Below are 20,142 nucleotides of genomic sequence, written 5' to 3'. Positions count from 1 at the left end.
CTGGAGCAGACTGTCTCAGCAGCTCAGAGGGGCTCAGGGTGTCTGCGAGCCCCCCCCTCCCCCTGCCCCTGCCCCGCGCTCCGTCTGTCCCGGGAGGAGGGAGGAGGAGGATGGGGGTGGAGGAAGGGGAGGAGGGCCGTGGCCGGTCTGGGCGTCTGGACACTATAATGATGCAGACGAGAGCAGAGTGTGGTTATTGAACAGCACAATGAAGAAGCACGGGGCCTGCAGACAGAGGGCTGCGCGCTGTTCCAGACTGGACCGGGCTCGCTCTGGGGACACGGTGCTCCGGTATCTGAGCAAAAACACATCACACTGGGACTGCTCCAAAAATGGAAAATCATAATGACTTTAATCAGAACTGAAAGCACTTTCATTCAAACAGTGGACGTGTTTGTGTTGAGAAAGCGAGGTGCACTTGGCACGATTAAATGGAAAAAGAACACCAATAAAATTAAAGTAGGCAAGACATCTAGTTGAGCTGTCAAAAGTATCGGAAATTGGGAAGTGCACTGTAAGCATGCTAGTTGTTTCGAGTATTACCGTGATGGCAAACTCCCCTCTGCGCCTCCTCCTGAACTAAATAAAGTAAATAAAGTAAGTGAGGAATAACTTTAGACTACTGCAAACCATTTTAAATGAATGAAGACAGTGAAAATCAGGTACGGCATGTTAATAGAGCTATAAGTCTACCAAGAAGATCAAGTATACTTAAAAGCCATGTTCTGTAGAGGTGATACACAATAGACATGCTTCAACTTGAACAGAGACACTAAAGAAACTACTAAAGTGTATTATCAAACATCTATAACTAAAGTGTATTATCAAACATCTATAACTAAAGTGTACTATCAAACATCTATAACTAAAGTGTACTATCAAACATCTATAACTAAAGTGTACTATCAAACATCTATAACTAAAGTGTACTATCAAACATCTATAACTAAAGTGTACTATCAAACATCTATAACTAAAGTGTACTATCAAACATCTATAACTAAAGTGTACTATCAAACATCTATAACTAAAGTGTATTATCAAACATCTATAACTAAAGTGTACTATCAAACATCTATAACTAAAGTGTACTATCAAACATCTATAAATAAAGTGTACTATCAAACACGTACTAAAGTTTACTATCAAACATGTATAACTAAAGTGTACTATTAAATATCTATAACTAAAGTGTACTATCAAACACGTACTAAAGTGTACTATCAAACATGTATAACTAAAGTGTACTATTAAACATCTATAACTAAAGTGTATTATCAAACATCTATAACTAAAGTGTACTATCAAACATCTATAACTAAAGTGTACTATCAAACATCTATAACTAAAGTGTATTATCAAACATGTATAACTAAAGTGTACTATCAAACATCTATAACTAAAGTGTATTATCAAACATGTATAACTAAAGTATACTATTAAACATCTATAAATAAAGTGTACTATTAAACATCTATAAGTAAAGTGTACTATCAAACACGTACTAAAGTTTACTATCAAACATGTATAACTAAAGTGTATTATTAAACATCTATAATTTTGTTTTAGAATTCCATACACTGTAGCAAATCAGAGCTATTATCTGCAATACAACTCCACACACATTTGTGAGCAACTTCATACAACTATCCCAACCACCTCTATGGAGACGGCGAGCACACAGAGCTGGAGGGTTTTTTCTGTATCTAAACTGCAGCAAGAGTTAAACTGAAAGGAAAAAGAAGGTTGACTTGTGGTGTACATCAGATGGACTTGTGCCTGCACTACAGACCTGGAGCACACTTTCATCTATTGTACTATTAAAACTATAGTCCCAATATTCCTACAGTGACTGTGTTTGCAGTACTTTGCACATTGTACTACATTGTACTATACTGATGTGCATTGTACTGCATTGTACTATTCCTGACAGACTTCTCCTGAGGCTGTCTTTCAGCTCTTGGCGTGTGTGGACATTCCTCTGGTGGAGCTGCTCTCACATGGAACACATCGACTGAGGCCTCCTCCCAGTTCTGGAAAAGTCATCACACCTCTCCCTCCTGTCCCCCTCTTTCTTTCTCTCTCCCTCTCCCTCTCTCTCAGGGCTGTGGTGCACACACAGCAGACCTCTCCTCTTTATCTTTTCTCCCACTTCTGTCCCTCTTTATGTGTCTTCTCTCTTTTCACATCCGATTCTCTCTGCCTTTTTCCACTGTAATATTGTCTCTGTGTGTGTGTGTCTCTCCCTCCTCTCTATCTTTCTTTTCTATGCCTCCTCACTCACTCTGTTCTCTCTCTAATATCTCTCTCCTCTCTTTCTTTCCACACTTTCACCCTCCCTCTCCACACTCTATCTCTCTCATGACTGGGCAGCAAATGGAGCAGACCTCTCTCTCCCTTTCTCCCCCTCTTTTCCCTCTCACTCTCTCATGACTTTCTCCCTCTTTCTCTCTGTTCCTTCTCTCTCTGTGCAGGTCTGCACTTGGAGCAGACCTCTCTCTCTCTCTCTCCTGCCCCCTCTCCCTCTCTCTCTCTGGGCTGGATTAAAAATGGAGCAGACCTCTTTCTTTCTCCCCCTCTCCTTCTTCCTCCGTCTCTCAGTCTGCACATGGAGCACACATCAGAGTTGACTTCTCCCTTGTTTCCGTGGAGATCTCACAGGACCTGCATGAAGTGAAATGAGAGACTGCAAACAAACGACCAGCGCCGGCCCCATCAAAGCCTGTCCAGACCCACCGAACTGCACTCAACAGGGCGGAGAGGAGAAGCGAGTGGAAGAGAGGAGGAGAGGAGAAGTGCAGAGGAGGAGAGGAGCACCACCCACTGCACAGGAGCAGAGCTGTCAGATGTTCCAGATGGAGAAGACAGACTGAGGCTTTGGCTCTGGGACAGAACCAGTGCCAGAAGTCATTGTGAACTGGCCCATATCTCCAGCAGTGACCTCAGAGGGTTTACTGTACCTGCTGAAGAGTTTATCAGGCAAACAGATACGAAAGATGACAAGCAGGTCAAAGTCCAACAGCAAAACAAGCCACATACCAGCAGAAGATGCAGATTGTGGGGTGAGGGGGGGTCATATTGGGGGGTCATATTGGCTCATGAGGGGTGGGACAGGTGAGGTGAAGGGACAGGTGAGGTGAGGTGAAGGGACAGGTGAGGTGAGGGGACAGGTGAGGTGAGCGGTGAGACAGGTGAGGTGAGGGGTGAAACAGGTGCAGTGAGGGGGACAGGTGAGGTGAGGGGTGGGACAGGTGCGGTGAGGGGGACAGGTGAGGTGAGGGTGAGACAGGTGAGGTGAGGGGACAGGTGAGGTGAGGGGTGAGACAGGTGAGGTGAGGGGGACAGGTGAGGTGAGGGGTGAGACAGGTGAGGTGAGGGGGACAGGTGAGGTGAGGGATGAGACAGGTGCAGTGAGGGGTGAGACAGGTGAGGTGAGGGGTGTGACAGGTGAGGTTTGAGACAGGTGAGGTGAGGGGTGGGCCAGATGAGGTGAGGGGTGAGACAGGTGAGGTGTGGGGTGGGACAGGTGAGGTGAGGGTGACAGGTGAGGTGAGGGGTGGGATAGGTGAGGCGAGGCGTGAAGACAGGTGAGGTGAAGGGACAGGTGAGGTGAGGGGTGAGACAGGTGAGGTGAAGGGTGAGACAGGTGAGGTGAAGGGACAGGTGAAGGGTGAGACAGGTGAGGTGAAGGGACAGGTGAGGGGTGGGACAGGTGAGGGGCACAGGTGATAGGTAAGATGAAGTTATTAGACACTATTACATTTGAATACATTCTATTTAATGAGGTAAGTACACTGTATTCACGGAAGAGTAAAGTTTTTGTTACCTAAAAACAACATGTCGTAGGGCCGAGCACATTGAGGCGGGGAGATCAAATCTGCAGGTTAAATACATAAGCACCTATAATGGTCCCAATGGCCTGACCTCCAGGAAAGCCCAGCACTCCCGTTAAAGCCAAACTAAGTGAAGATTGGAGCAGATAAGTCCAGCAGTGACCTCAGACACATGCTTTGAGTGTGAGCTCACAGAGCACAGGCCACACTGAGCCTGCTTCACTCACACATCCACCGCTAAACCCTGTCAGTGGGAGCAGGAGGTTCAGACTTTTTGGAGGAATATATTTGACTTAAATGGGGTTCATTAAAAGTCTGCAATGTTAATGTTTAGGAAATGAATCTTAAAAGCCAAAAGCCATATCTCATTCACTTCTGATCATAAGCCCAGCTCTGTACTATGAGTTTGTAGTACAGTGTGAGAGCAGCAGGAGAGAAGGCCCCTCCTTTAACACTGAACAAATTATCAAACAGTAGCAGCGTTTATGATGCTCCAAATCATGAAATGAAGAAATAAATACCAAAGAAAAGTTCCTGAGTTGTGTTTTAAGACAAACAGTCTGACTACAGTTCTCGCCCTGCTTCTAGCTCAAAAATCCAGATTCTTTGAAAACCAAACATTTTAATAGTTTTATGGTTTGGTGGTTGTTGTTGTTTGTCGAAACCAGTAGTTGTCATTTAGCCTTTTAAATCCATAGGAAGGCCCACAAATTTATCTCAAGTTAATTTGTGTCACTTTAACTTTTAACTTTTCTAAAAATCATAACAAAATGTATTTTACTGGAATATCAAATAATGTGTTACCTGTACAACTCTTCTTCATTTGCCTTATTAGTCTGTTTAAAAAGGACACACACAGACTGAGGAAGTGACAAAAAAATGATGGTATTAAGAATCTGTGTCGATATCTGTCCGTATCGATTGTGGAACAGATACATATTGAGTTCATTTCACAGAGCCGCAGGTTCCAGGTACAGCTCAGTCCACAACAATAGCCTTCCCAAACAGAAGTGCGTGCCTGTTTTGATCAGTGAACAAAGCGTGTGTGGTCTGTGTACAAGGCCACAACAATGACACTATTGACCTGAGCCACAGAAGTGCTTTACACCTGATGACGTGCCACGGTGACTCACAGGTCTGCGCACGGTAATGTCTTCTATTACATTCCTGTCTGTGTCTGCCCTTTGAACACTACCGTGCCTCACCACCGGGTATTAGGTCGGGGGATTATGCTAAATCAACTTTTTAGAGCTTTCTACCATGTGCTAACATTGTTCCCTCATCAAAAACATGCCTGAAGAGGTATTAGATGTCATGTTTAAGTAATTTAACATCCTGGGCCCTATTCGAACCCTCCTTACAGCGAGCTGTAAGATTCTATACAAGCCCATGTCCCCCACGATCCCACAAGACTATTCTCCATAAATATACAAAAACATGATACAAAAAAAATAAAGTACAACTTCACAAATTTGATGCAGTAGTTTCATTAGCAGCATGTATGCTGATTGTGGCATGATGATCTAAATATGTCATGTGTAACAGTTCAAACCCCATAGAAACAAAACACCACCTCCAGATCTATCATTTGAATAGATGTAATTAGCAAATCACAAAAGCTGCAATTCACAAACCAAATCACCTGTCGTAAACCAGTGACCCTGTGGTTTAGCTCTATACAAGCATGATCTCAAATGTGATTCTTGTATTAGTTTGCCAGTTCAGTTACACATATGAAGCATTATTAAAACCCAAATCACAAATCGAATCACAGTCACAACAACTAGAAGTGCAGAGCCCCCCACAAGCCCCCACCAGCCCCCCTCCAGCCCACACCTGGCCGTGGAGCTGCTGATTCTGCTGAGTCTAGTGGGTCTGGTGGGTCTGGTGGTTTGGTGGGTCTGGTGGGTCTGGTTCTGGTGGGTCTGGTGGGTCTGGTGGGTCTGGTGGGTTGGTGGGTCTGGTGGGTCTGGTGGGTTTGGTGGGTTTGGTGGGTCTGGTGGGTTTGGTGGGACTGGTGGGTCTGGTCTGGGTGGTGGTCTGGTGGGTCTAGTGGATGTGGTGGGTCTGGTGGGTCTAGTGGGTCTAGTGGGTCTGGTGGGTCTGGTGGGTCTGGTGGGTCTGGTGGGTTTGGTGGGTCTGGTAGCCTGCTGGCTCTGCTGGGGCAGAGACACACAAAGGCTGGCTTGTTGTCAGATGGTTGGTAGGTCTGTCTCACCCCTGCGCCAAAGCAAACACGCGCCCACGCCCTCTGCTGCTCCAGGCTGCCGCAGCATTCCACTGGGCTGAGTAATGCACCGCAACACCAGCGCGCCCCGGGGATCCTCAGCTCCTGTTCAGGTAAACTCCTGATACTGAACACTCACTCACGACTATGGGATTATGTGAAGAAAGAGGAACTGTAAATCAAAGTAAAGTGACACCTGCAGCAGATCCCAGCAATATGTGAAGGAGAACGTTTGTAAACCATGTTAAAGAAAAGAATGTTTGAAATGTCACTGTCGGTCTTTTCTTATTGCTGACAAAGCAGGCCAAAAATGACAAGGCATTCCATTCACATTGTTGTACACCTCTAAGTGTAAAGTGTGTAATGTGCATAATAACAGTGGTTGTAGTGGTGCAGTATGTTAACAGTCTCTAAACCTGTGGGTTGCTGGTTTGAATCCTAAAGACATGCCCACCCCTGTCCAAAACTAACCTTGGACAGCAAGATGGGTTTGTGATGTTTGTGTGTTCACAAACTCATGAGAATCCATCTTGGCATGTGCCCCCTGGTGCGACAGGGCCCACCCACTGTTTTGTGCACTAATCACAGAGCAGCACTGAGGTCTGTGTGGAAGCTTAAGGCGAGAGTCCAAAAGAAGAAAAATAAATATAAACAGACATATGTGTGCCTGTTTTAACCTAAATACTGTCTATTTATTTTTGTGAGAAATGGGCAGTAGGTAAACTCTGTGTGCATTTCAGCACTTTGACGATGTCTCACAACTGGATGTAAAAAGACATGAGAGATGTACAGATTGTGGATGTGTAGAAGTCACTTCAAAATGATAAACATCTCAGTCTGGTGAGAGCCAGGTTACACATAAACATCATCCAAATCATGACCAAGGGCACAAACAGGAGCAGCCAAAAAAGGAGGTAAAATTCTCTGTATCAGCATGATAGATTAGTCTTGTCTGTGACAGATCTGGATGTTCTACATGTCACACACACGAGATGAACCCACACGCCTGAGGGAGACTCTGCCCGCTCTGTGCCCGCTCTGCCAACCCCTCACCCCCCTGCTCCTCCTCTATAGAAACCTGATCATGAATTATCTCCTCCTGTCACACTAGTGAAGAGTCATGTGCAGCCCCGCAAAAGCCCAGCCAGACCGCAGCACTTGTTTACCTCTGAGCGCTGCTCTCCGGTTGCATTCACACACAAGTATTCTCTGTCTCTCTGTTGTGTTGAGTTCACACACACACACGCACGCGCACGCACACACACACACACACACACACACACCGGTATTCTCTCTCTGTCTCACTGTTGCGTTGCGTTCACATACACAGGTATTCTCTCTCTCAGCGGCGTGACCCTGTCTGAGCAGGTCACTGGAGCAGACGTACTGTAAACCGCACACTTCCAACAATAGCGTCTCAGATGACTCAATGTAGCCCCGACACGAGAGCCGTCTGGGGGCATGGAAACCTGCCCGGCCCAGACACCTGCTCCAGGGACCAGGTGGGACCAGACGAGAGGGGGTGAAAGAGGAGAGACACAGTAAAAGTGTGTGTTCTGTGTAGTGTGTGGATACTGTGCATGGGGTTGTGCATGTAACATGTGTAAGGTCACAGGATACATTGAATTAACATCGCCTTGAGGAAATTGCAAATACTATGAATATTTAAGTAATGTTGGCTACGAAATATGGAGTCTTTCATGCTGTTCTACCTTTCTCACAGTGGAAAGTAAAGTTCTGTCAAACCGTTAAAATTAGTCAAGAAAAATAAAAGATGAGTTAAACAGATTCTGAGAGGCACTGTTTAACACCCACAGGGTTACTCAAGTAAATGTAGCTTATGACTAGTACCTCACAATGTGGTAATATAAAAACTTTCAAGTAGAGGTAGTGTGTAGAGTGTAAAAAAAAAAAGAAAGAAAGAACGCTACCCAGCACTATGAACTATGATTATACTAAGAGAAGCCTCCTTCGACTTCAGTTCAAAAATACACATGCAACAAGATTCAAAGACAGCATCATTCTCAGACAAATGAAATAAAACCGGAGCAGAGGGCTCTTGGGTGTTTAGAACACGTGGAGTGTGTGAAGGCACTAGAGCTGAGGCGTGGTGCTAACAGCACTAACCACAGCCAGTGCACATGGGGACCAGGGGCAGTGAAAAGGCACTTAATATAAACATGCAATAATATAGGCCCAAACCACTGATAACTATACAAATATAACAAACATTTATCTCCTACTGCCTCAACACGAGCAGCTTCAACAGCCTCATGTCACATCCTCCATCACTGCAGCACTGCTCGAGTTCAACTTCAACCAACTTCTCAAAATACAGTAAACCCAGGAACTGACTCAGGTGTTGTGACGAATCTCACATCTGGGAAATTTTGAGAAAACTGAACCATCAAATAAACACAAAATGAAATTTCTGGAAATATCATTGGCAGTGGCAAGAAAATGCAATGCAGTTACATGGAAGTCTGATTCCCTCCTCCCATTACAAGATGGTACTCAGAAATGAACAGGTCTGTTCCTTTGATAAAGATCAATATAGCCTCAGAAAGGTTTATAATACCTTTGGTAGAATATGGCAGGCTTACTTAGGTGAATGTCACCGCAACTGACCTCTGTGTGAGCATCTATTATTGCTTTTCAACTGTTTGTGTGTGTGTGTGTGTGTATTGTATAACCCATCAAAAAAGCAAAAATAAAATATTGTAAAAAAAAAAAAAAAAAAAAAAGAATCTCACATTTGAAGAACTACATACTATATCATTCAGTATGTAACAGAACAGTCTGATGTACATTAGGAGGAGAGGCATTCAACTGCACAAAGTAAGAAACAGCCACCCGTATTAGACATTAGATATTTATTTGTGTATTTACTCACTTGTGTTAGATCAGGTAATGAACTCCCCCCAATGATAATAAAAGACTCTTTCTTTAAACAACAGAATGCCACTTGTAAGCATTAACAACAAACCAATTTGTTTCATGTGTTTAGATGATGTCCACAAACTGAAAAGTGTCACCTGTGAATGTGGAAAGCCTCTTCACTGTTCAGTGTTGAAGTGAAGTTAGTCTCTACATTCTCCTCACAGCGATTAAGCTTTAGTTTACCCTCTGCTCTGGTGATATCATGGTGATGGCAGCAGAGCAGTGATATATAGAATGTGATTTAACTGTTGCTGGACACGTGTGTGTTCTGCAGTATTAACACACAGCAGTTAGCCTTTGGAATTCTCACTGACCATGGAATAATATATGGATATGGGTATGATATGGGTATACTATGATATTGATATTCTAAACATTATTTGGTTGAATTTCTATGTCAATACAATCTTGAATCTGATTTTCAATACTTTTACCAACCCTAATGTAGACTGGGAGAATAGTGGTCTGAAGATTTGAATGTGGCTGTTTAGCACACTTGGAGTAGGTGTGTTAACCACAGCGTGCGCACACAGGGACAAGAGGTTGCAGAGACGCGCTTCCCTTTTTCAGATTTCATAGATATAATTTTCGATTTGAAACAGCGTAGCGCTCACAAACAGGAAGCAGCACACGCACGGCTTCTCGTTACACAGTTTGTCAGTCCAAGGTTTAGATCTGTATGTTACATGAGAAGAGCCCAAGTCCACCTGTCCTGCACTGAAGGACGGATCAATCAATCCTGATCATGAGGAGTTTTGAAGGCTTTGTGTGTTAAACATGTGTGGATGAAACAAAACACAACTCCAGGTCTGTTGGTGATGAGGAAACTACTTTATAACAGATTTGAAAACATGGGCCCTTTAATGAAAAGTAAAATAGAAGAATGAGCCCTTTGGTTAAATTTACATGCACACTAAAATCTGATTATAATCTGCTTTCTGAACCGTTACTATGATTTAAATCATGTAGACATGTAAACCACATAATCTGATGTGAATAATCAGAGGGACACAATCAGACAAAGATGAGATGATTTCACTGATCACATGTCACTCTGTTAATCTGCTCACAGTCACATTCACAGTGCATATGTAACTGCAGCCAGTGTCCAACCATAGGATTCTATCAACGTCCTTTGAAAATAAGCCTGATATGATACATACCTCGATACATAGGCCACAATATGATACAGATCTCGATACAGTGAGCTTATGATTCCATACAATTCAATATATTTCAAATTGATTCGATATTGTTTAATAAATATAAAGGCAAAATCATGGCTATGACACTAAAGAACTTTGTCAAACCACTTCTTGTGCAAAGTGAATAGGAAAGACACCCATTTTAATCAGTGAAATGTCAAATGTGTTGCATAAACGAGTTTCCTTCCTCTAAACACACAACAAAACTGTAGTACTGTAACAAAATAATTTTGTAAAATAAATCTAAAAATGCTCTTGGTGATATATTGATACAGCAGCCCACGGTATTGATACTGTATCATCACAATAAATGATACGATATATTGATACTTCAATATTTTTGCACATCCCTAATGCTAAAAGTACTTTTCAGAGCTTTCTCCCATGTTATAACACTGTTCCCTCATCAAAAACATGCCTGAAGAGGTTTTACAGTCCTCCATGCATGTTAGAATTTTTTAGTTATCTCTCCCAAGCACAATTTGAAACACACAAACCCGTATCCTTGAAACCTCCTTACAGTAAGCAGAACAATCCTGTACAAGGCTCCGCCCACAAGTCTACATCATCCATGCTCCCACATGTGCAGTTATTTCATTAGCAGAATAAAAGTACATTGTTGAAACTACAGCAGCTTCAAAACAATCAAAGCTTTCATGTTGATCTAAACACGTTATGTGTTAGAAGTGAAAACATTACAGAAGTAAAGTCTTAAAGCAGAATGAATTGTGAAATGTCATTTTGTTCAAAAACCTTAAAAACAAATGTTCGCGTTGTAAGAATAAAAGTGAAGAAAGTGTATCATTTACACTTGCTTGTGTCTATGGAGCTGTTTTGCTTTGATTAGAATGTTTCATAGTACGGCATTTAACCTTTAATCTATTCCCTGGAACCACAAAAGTAAAACTACCAGGTCTCGTCTGTGGGCAGGTGACTTTTGCCCGCAGTAAGAATGCAGCAGAGTGTAATGCCAAACTGTGTAACATTCCAGGTAATTACATACTGATGGACCAGAAAGGTTACATGATTTATATTTTTTAGTATCACTAACCATGGAAATACAACATGATCTCACTATCATCGTAACCCTTATGTTCCAGTTGCTCTGTGCCAGTTATTTGGTTCCCACGGTAACCACAGCCCTCTCTTCTTACCACATGTTGGGTCTTTAGACATTCAGTATCTGGGCTGCTTTCTCTTTCAAAGGCTTCATATCGCCCTGTTTACATCTCCTATCACATACATCACGCATACACACACACACACACACACACACACACACACACAAGGGAGCAGACACAACACTGGGATCCCGGCTCTCTTCTAATCTTTGTTTTTACACTCATCTGAGACACAAGGAAACTCTTCCAGTGTGCTCGCTGATAGTGACTGACAGACCAATATGAACTCATCTTCGACTCAAATCACATCTTTGAGTCGGTCTAAACGTTCCAGTCCAGATTCTGCTCAGTGTACTTTACCTAGGCACTGTACTTGATTTTTTTCAGTTTTAAATTTGTGGAAAACAGAGCCAGTTCTTTTGAAAGCATTTGCAGTGGTCCAGAGTTATTGCCTTATACATTCAGAGCATCCTCATTATTCACCACCATGAGTTTAGAAGTACTTTCCACAACTTTCTGAGGCCACTGGAGTTTAGCTGTGACAGTAAATGTAACAACAACTAGCATTCTAAGTCACACTTCCTCATTATCGGTCAATAAAACACTATAATTACTTCTTATTCTAACCACAAGAGCTGCGTATACAGTATATCTGCACTGAGGCAAGCCTGTGTGCTCAAATACATTAACCACACACACTTACGGAAGACATGCAACTTAAAAAAGTGTTTCTGCTCATAGCCACACCATCCATCACTATTTCACACTGACCTGGTGTGGCTTGGTCTGACTGTACACACTCCTAACACACTTTAAATAGACAGTCAAATGTTTGAAATCAGGGGTGTGCACACTTTTTCAGCATGCAAGCTACTTATAAAATGACCAAGTCAATATGATCTAGCCGCTACAAAAATGCAAATCATTTATTTATTTATAAATCTAATGAGAATCAGTCATGGTGGAACAGTGCTTGGACTTAATCATCTCCATGTGGGAAAAGGCTGACTCACATAAATATGTTTTTATAATCTATCCCCATTTTATCTGATAAATGTTCATTTAAGCTTAAAATAAGCCACGCAAATTACACTGCACTTCAACACTCTGCACCCCTTTTTTGGACCCTCATCCACATTTTTTCTTTAAAAAAACTTCCACTGGCACTTTACACAAAACTGTGAAAAAAGTGAAGAAAGTGGGTAGGACTTTTAAACCTGTTTTTTTTTTTCCAAGTTCCTAACTGGAGTTACATTTTCTTACTGGTTTTGCAGTGGGATTTACCTCTGCACATTTACTAAACACATGTCATGGCAAATACACATGCAATTGTGCACTTAATATGTTGGGGTAGACCTGGTCTGTGCTGTAGGTCTGTGCTGTAGGTCTGTGCTGTAGGTCTGTGCTGTAGGTCTGTAGGTCTGTGCTGTAGGTCTGCTCTGTACTGTAGCTCTGCTCTGTGCCAACATTGTAACATAAATTTAGATTAGTTTTTGCTTCACATTTTGTCTTGCTCTTCTGATCAGCAGGAGCCTGCATGCGCTGTACGTGGGCAGGAGAGACAGCAAAAGGGCGAGCAGGGCAGTGCGATGGCGTGAGGCAGATGGACAGGTAGGATGTTTTAAGAAGTTTAACCTGCACTGTGATACATGCTGATATGCAAGGGCACACGCAGTTGCGCATGCTGCTGCTGCGCAGTGTCCACGGGCTCCAGACGAGCGCACAGGCTGTAGAGGAGCCCCGCACTCCTGCACACCAGTACAAGCAGCAGCTGTAATGAAATTTGATCACACTCATCAAGTGTCAGACCTTGAGTCCAAGACAAGACCTGAGTCTAAACGCGGTTGAGTCCAAAACGATCTACCCACACTACCCTGGCGATCGACTGGTAGACTGTGATTGACATATTGGGCACCCCTGTTTTAAATAAAAATAAAAAGTGGGTATGCAGTGTGCTATCAGAATCACAGTATGTACTTTTAGGTGGGATGGTGGTATGACCCCTTGAAAGAGATGGTTCATTTGTTAATTCATCCTACCTGTTATTTTACCTATTCTTACATGTTATAATATTGTTACCGCCTCAGAAACACACATGGTGTTGTGTTTTGTTTCATTCACATGTTGAGTAATCCTGCATTATTCATCTTTAATCATCTCTAAAGCTAAAAATGTTCTGTTCCACCTTGTGATGTCATGTGGTAGTTTTGAAGTTAACAACTACCTTTTAGTAGAGATTAGTCGAGATCGGTAAGTCGTAGGCTGAAATCATCCAAATGAATCCAGTGAAGGTGTATGGAGTTTAAAACACAGTGGAGCACTTCCTGCATTACCACATGACATCACAATCTTGTGTGTTAAACATGTGTGAATGAAAAAAACACAACTCCAGCTCTGTTTGTGATGAGGAAACGACATTAGAACACAGATCAGAAAATAACGCCATATTGGCCCTTTCAATAAATATATAAAAGAGTTGGACTGGCGGCCGTGGTAAATGTTTCTGATTCTCTCGTTGCATTGAGTCTGATCCTTTCCTCCAGATGTGTCAGGCTGTTACCTGTGGGAGTACAGCATTACTCACATGTGTTGTAATCTGGGTGAAACGTTTACAGTTGAAGTAACCCTTGCGTAGGTGACAGTGTGTGTCTGTCTGTGTGTGTGTGTGTGTGTGTGTGTACCACATGAGAGCGGCACTGGGCACTTTTGTTCCACAGCTGTGACTTTAGGCTGCTATTAAGAGTGTGTTCATATCTGCTACAGGCACCAGCGTGCACAGGACTAGTGTTGTCAGAAGTATCAGAAAATAGACAGTAATCGATCAAAACTATATACACATTTGTGCAGGTCTTCATACTAAACAAGTCTCATTCACAGGACAGAAATGAACCTCTGATGATGTTCATCTGTATCAGAACAAATATAAGAGCACACAGACTAGTATACACACATGGACACTATGAACCTACTGCACCACTGAGGATCACACACATATAAGACTATAAGATTTGAATTTTACTAGGTGCACATGTGTCCTCCCACTTAAGTGTATCTCTCAGAGGGGACAAGCAGGTAATACCAAGTTACAAGTCAGATCTGTGGATAGGTAAGTACATTCACAGTAAGAATAATATTTTTCTGCAGCAAAAACATCTGTACTTTCATAAATGTAAGACAAGTTTAATGCTATAATGTGGAATATTACAATCTAAGCAGCATCTCCAAGGCGACTGCACTTTCTGCTGCTTTCCACGAAGGCCAAAGTGATACAGCTGGAACATGTCAGGTAAATAAGCTACTTAGCTTTATATAAATTTGTCTTATTAGAAGAAAACACAAATTTTCAGTTCTCCATAAATAAATTAAAACTATGACAAACTTGACAAACCTGCGATGTGCAATAGTTTCATTAGTGGGATGCACACTGATTGTGCACTGATAATATGAAAGTGGTGTGTGAGTGAGTGATGGTGGTGGTAGGAGAGACCTATGGCGCCACTTGGCATGGCAGCCGTGCTTCTGTCAGTCTGCCCCAGGACAGCTGTGGCTACAATAGTATCTTACCATCACCGGGAGTGGAGAAAAAGAATAATGAATCTATAAAAGTGTCTTTGTGACATATGTCTGTGAAAAGCGCTATATAAATGAAGACTTTCTTACTTACTTACTCTAAATATGATACATGTTACCAGTAGAAGTACGTGTTAACACAGAAGTATGTGTTAATACAGAAGTGTAAAAGCCACTCTTTAAGATTCTATTTAGTAAATGATTATATTCCAAAAGTGAGCTGTGACTCTTGATCTTCAGAAAGTGGATGTGTCCTTGTTCATTTAGCTTCATTTAGTGTTTCTGTTGTTGTTTTCATCGAACAGAACTCACTGTGTCCACATTTTCTAAACAGTCACATGTTGTGTTCCTCGCCCCCACAGCCCCAGCAGCCTGAGTCATGAGCAGCCGAGCAGTGGGAGTTTGACTAAGCGTGACACCGCCACTTTAAAAAGAGAAAGTGGGAGGGACCAGGCAGGACCGCAGAGCCACAATTGTAAGGCAGTGAGTGACGAGGGCCTGGAAATGGTAGAGGAGGCTTATTCTGGGAGCGACCTCACCAAAGGGCTCGCAGTGAGGGCCAGATAAGAGCAAAGAGACAGTGTGTAAACTCAACACTGTGACTCTGTGACGCTGAGGATGTGGGCCATAAGTGAAAATAAACATGGAACCATCTGCTCACATGCTACTCTTTTGTTTTTGATGCACTTGTTTTTGAGTCTCCCCTCCCTTTGCTCTCGGCAAAGTCACTCCCCGGTCAGAGCGCTATCACAACACCATCAATGAGCAGCCCGCTAATGAAACTACTGCACATAACATCAGTTTGTGAAGTTGTGGTATGTTGTTTTGTATCCTGTTTTGTATATTTATGGAGAGTTGTGTGGGAGCCTGGATGACGTAGGTTTGTGGGCAGAGAACTGGACAGAATCTTACAGCTAACCATAAGACGTGTTCGAAAAGGGCACAGGAGAGATTGCTAAAATACTCAAGCATGCATGGATGACTTCTAAATAGGGATACAACACAAGCTTTAAAGGTCCTATATTATAAAAAATGGATTCTTGTGAGCTTACAGTTCCCTCCTCAAAAACCTACCTTTAGTTGTGTTTACTTTCATTCACACATGTTTGAGTCATCCTACATTATCAGTCTGTCCACATCAAGATCAACATGCCTTCATGGAGACAGATACTACACTGTGAAACACTACAGGCAAAGCAATAACATCTCCATGGTGACAGGCAGGCGGTGGATCTTGAGCCAGAAAAATGACATAGTCCATCTTTCATTCAGTCGCCTTATCATGTGGAGGTCTGCGGAGGACAGAACACACAGACACTTTTCCAGAAGCTCGGGGTTCAAGGACAGAGCCGAGCAACACTCTGAATCTCCCTGAGCATGAAGAGCATTCCAGCAGAAGGAAGAGGGCTTTCAGTGGTTTGTTCTGGAAAAGGACTTCACTAATAACACTGGGGTTTTCAGGCTATTGGACTTTAATGCTTTTGTCAGAGCTAATGGAGCCCACAGTTCTGAGCAGTGACATCAGGACAGCCTCATCACACCACAGACACTGGCCTCCTCTATCCTATCCTCTATCCACCCTCCACCATCCACCCTCCATCCTCCTTTTTGTGGTTGTGTTTATTGAACTGAAAACTGCGTCCATACTGTGAGTGGACTTGCATCTCCACAAACCTGACTTCTATTTGGCCTGGTTTAGGGCCTTCTGCTGCTTGTTTCCATAGAAATGTTTTGGCTATAATATTCAACAGTGTAGTGTAAAACTCATCTTCTCCATGGAGAATGTTCTGGAGTATGGTTTTAACTTTCTGTTTCCATGGAGTCATACAAGTGATGTGATACCTCCAGAAAGTTACACAGTGTAGCTTTAAAGCTTAAACTCTTTCTCATTGACACATGTGTTTACAGGCGTTAGACTTAAAGGTAGCAGCGTTCAGCCTCACTCTGCTGCTGTTGCTAGGCTTGTTAACAGGACTCATGCGTTTACAGACAAATATACTGTTACTTGTGCCCTCAGAGGGAGAAAGAAAGAGCGACAGAGAGCAAGAGAGAGAGGAGGTGTGAGAATGTGCAGGAGGTCACCACATAATCCATCTCCTCCATGACAGAGGGGCCTGAGCCCTCAGACTGCAGCAGGGACACTGAGCTTTACACACACACACACACACACACACAGAGAGAGAGCATGTAGTACACTTGACTCTTCTTTTAGCTGCAAACCCACAGAGCAGGCTTTCAATGCATTTATAACATAAGTACTACTGTGAGAGTCGGTAGGCCTGTGCATGGTTCTGGACGTAGGCCTATAAATGTCTCACACACACATACACATCTGATAAGAATCCATCCGGACAGCTGTAGCAGCTAAGCATGAGCCAACTGCACAAACGCTGGTGACAGCTATTTTCAGTGAGTGTTTGCACCACAGTTAGCCAGTATGGAGTTATGGAGATGTGTGATGCAATACAACATGTCCGACAATTCAAACTGACAACTAACCATCAGAGAAGTGCAACAGCGAAGAGCCTCATGTGTATCATGATGTCCTCTGCCCCGGCTCCTCCCCTGCCCCTGGTTTATCACAGTTATGGACGAGAAGGGACCGGACTCTGTGGCTGCATGCAGGGGCCCACAGTGGCTCCACTGAGATCATTAAGAGAAGCACAATCCTCCAGAGACCAGGGGTCACACCGATCCCTCTGCCTCTCCTCTGTCCTCTCTTTGTCCTTCTCCTCTCTCCTCTCACCTGCTCACCTCCTCTCCCTTCTCCCCTCTCTCCTCTGCTCCTCTCTCTCTTGTCCTCTCTCTCTTGTCCTCTCTCCTCTGCTCCTCTCTCTCTTGTCCTCTCTCCTCTGCTCCTCTCTCTTGGCTCTGGGTAAGAGGACACCTGGTTCATGACAAGCATGATTTCACTTTCCGGAGGGCTTAGCTCTGCTGCCCGTCAGGCCCGTGCACGCTGTGCCCGCTGTGATGTACCACTTGTGGCAATCAAGAATGTGGGAGTGCCCCAGCAGCAGAGCCAGCAGCAGCAGCGACTCTGGTCCTCCAGTAACACTCACACTTAAGCACAGACAGAACCGTGCTGTAAGTAAATACATTACACACCTGACACAGCGCTGACCGAACCTGACCACTCTCCCGGGCCACTGCGGGTCTACCGTGTCACAGCGAAGGTCACAGAGCATTATGTAAGCGCTTTTAGGCACCTATAAATACACAGGACCCCCGGGGTGCCGCGGACAGGAAGGACAAACTCCACATTGACAGTTCATTGTGACTGTCTCGATCAGAAACAGCGTAACGCAGTGTGGATGAAAAGTGGCAGCACAGCTCCGAGCCACGGCTCGCCTACGCACTACGCTCCGCACTGACACCGCGCCGACAAAGCGCCCCAGATTAAGGCCAACTTATATAACTGTGTCTCCATTTGAGCTTTTGCGAAGCATGTGCACTCCACCACGCGTAATATGCGCGCTCTGACAAATAAACACGTCCTGTTTGGATGGGGTGTAAACGGCACTACCTGTTCCAGTCAACGAGTTCACCCAAAGTAAAGACAACACCACAGGCATGTCAGCAACTCCGAGAGCGGAGCGAGGCTAGCGCTCCTCCAGACCCGCGCTAGCGCCACTACCAGCCACTCAGTCACGTACACGAGAGCAGGGAGCCCGCTGGAATCACAGCGGCGTGCACACAACGCAAACACGACACACAGGCTGCGGGGACCTGACAGTCCGGAGTCCACGGCCGATGGCACGCACGGCGCGTCCTGCAGTGTAGGCATGCGGCAGCACAGAGTGCACTCACTAAACGTGTCATGTAACTCCGGTGTAACTCCGGTGTAACTCCGGTGTATTAGGCTCCCGGGCCGCGCTCTGTGCAGCGCCGTACCGACCAGTGTCCGGGGGGCGCCGCGGGCACAGCCGGCCCCCGCGCTCTTACCTCGGGATAGTGATGCATTTCGTGTTGATGTTTTGGGTGGTGATGGCTCGTTCCAGTTCGTCCAGTTGACCCGTCTTCTTGAGTTTCTTGACCAGACTTTTGACCGCCTTTTCACACCACTTCTCCTCTTGACCGTTCTGCTCTCCCTTCTTCCAGCCCAACAGTCTTTTAACGATGGGGGGAGTGAAAGGCAGGATTGACATCTTGAGTTCTACTAAGTCCGTCCGATGCCACAAAGTTGGACAGTTAGTTCCGAGCCCGTGCAGAAAACGTCCCAGTGTCCCGGTTCCGTCCAGAAACACGGCGCGCGCACAAAAGATGCTTTAGTCCTCCGTAAAGTGGCGCAGACACATCCCGAAGTTAAACCTCAACTTGAGCGCACTGTCTGTGCGGTGCGCCACGGGCTGGGGAGCTGAGGACGCAGTATCACTCCGCGAGAAAACCTAGATCCGTCTGCAACGTTAAAGCCTGATTTTAATAAACAGAACCTCGTCCAAGTTACACCGAAGTTACGAAACTCCACAAAATACATATATACGGCGCACACTTGTGTGACCTAATCCTCGTTTCCTCCGGAAAGCCTGGACCTATATGTTGTCCCAAAGTTGCACTCAGCCCTCCGCCGCCGAGTCCGCCAAGTGAAGTCTGCCAGAAGTCTGCAGCAAATGCAAATAGAGGGTCTGCCGCTGAGAGTCCTTTGAGCGGAGACGGACTGGACCTGTGAAAGGCCAGAGCCAGGCGCAGCAGCTGCCCAAACACCCCCTCCACACCCAAACACCCCCTCCACACCCACACCCCGCTCTTCGCTCTCCACACCCCGCTCTCCTCACCCCGCTCCAAGTGCGCTCATAAACTGGACTGCTGCGGTTACGCATGACCCCATCATGCTCCGAGCACACATTGTGCAATGGTAAATATATGCGCACTGAGTCAACCTGGTCATTTTTCACTGCAACAGCCGCTATTGTTGATGAAATAAACACACTCACACTATTAGCATCTTGCAGACAACTTCTGGGCTGCCCGGTCAGGTGGGAACATTTATTACTTTATAGTTCATCTGAGGGAGAAGAACTCACTCAGTGTGATGCACGTGTAAGCCAACTGTCAGCGTGCCAAAGAGGAGCAGGTTTATTACAGCTGCAAAGGCCTCATACTCCCTTGTCATAACAGAGTATAGTAATAGTAACAGTTATATTTGGACTTGCACATTAGTTTAGGAGGCTTCTGCATTCAAACAATGCATGACTATAGCACTTCGATTTTATTTTTAAATCTCTTTTATTTGTAGGCCTACTATGTGT

General features: G+C 44.4%; 1 protein-coding gene across 1 annotated transcript in view; it reads right to left on the bottom strand.

The window, feature by feature from the left end:
- Nucleotides 1-19,572, bottom strand: part of smad3a (SMAD family member 3a) — a 51,666-nt gene extending 32,094 nt beyond the window's left edge. Inside the window, exon 1 of the mRNA XM_055154806.1 lies at nt 18,839-19,572. Within this exon, the coding sequence (XP_055010781.1) occupies nt 18,839-19,041 (203 nt within the window). The 5' untranslated portion in view covers nt 19,042-19,572. The remainder of the gene's footprint in view (nt 1-18,838) is intronic.
- Between the last annotated feature and the right edge of the window lie 570 nt (nt 19,573-20,142).

The sequence above is a fragment of the Boleophthalmus pectinirostris genome, unplaced genomic scaffold (assembly GCF_026225935.1).
Source record: "Boleophthalmus pectinirostris isolate CB_2022bp ecotype Guang Dong unplaced genomic scaffold, ASM2622593v1 HiC_scaffold_19, whole genome shotgun sequence".
Lineage (NCBI taxonomy): Eukaryota > Metazoa > Chordata > Actinopteri > Gobiiformes > Gobiidae > Boleophthalmus > Boleophthalmus pectinirostris.
This window is presented reverse-complemented; position numbering and strand designations above follow the sequence as displayed.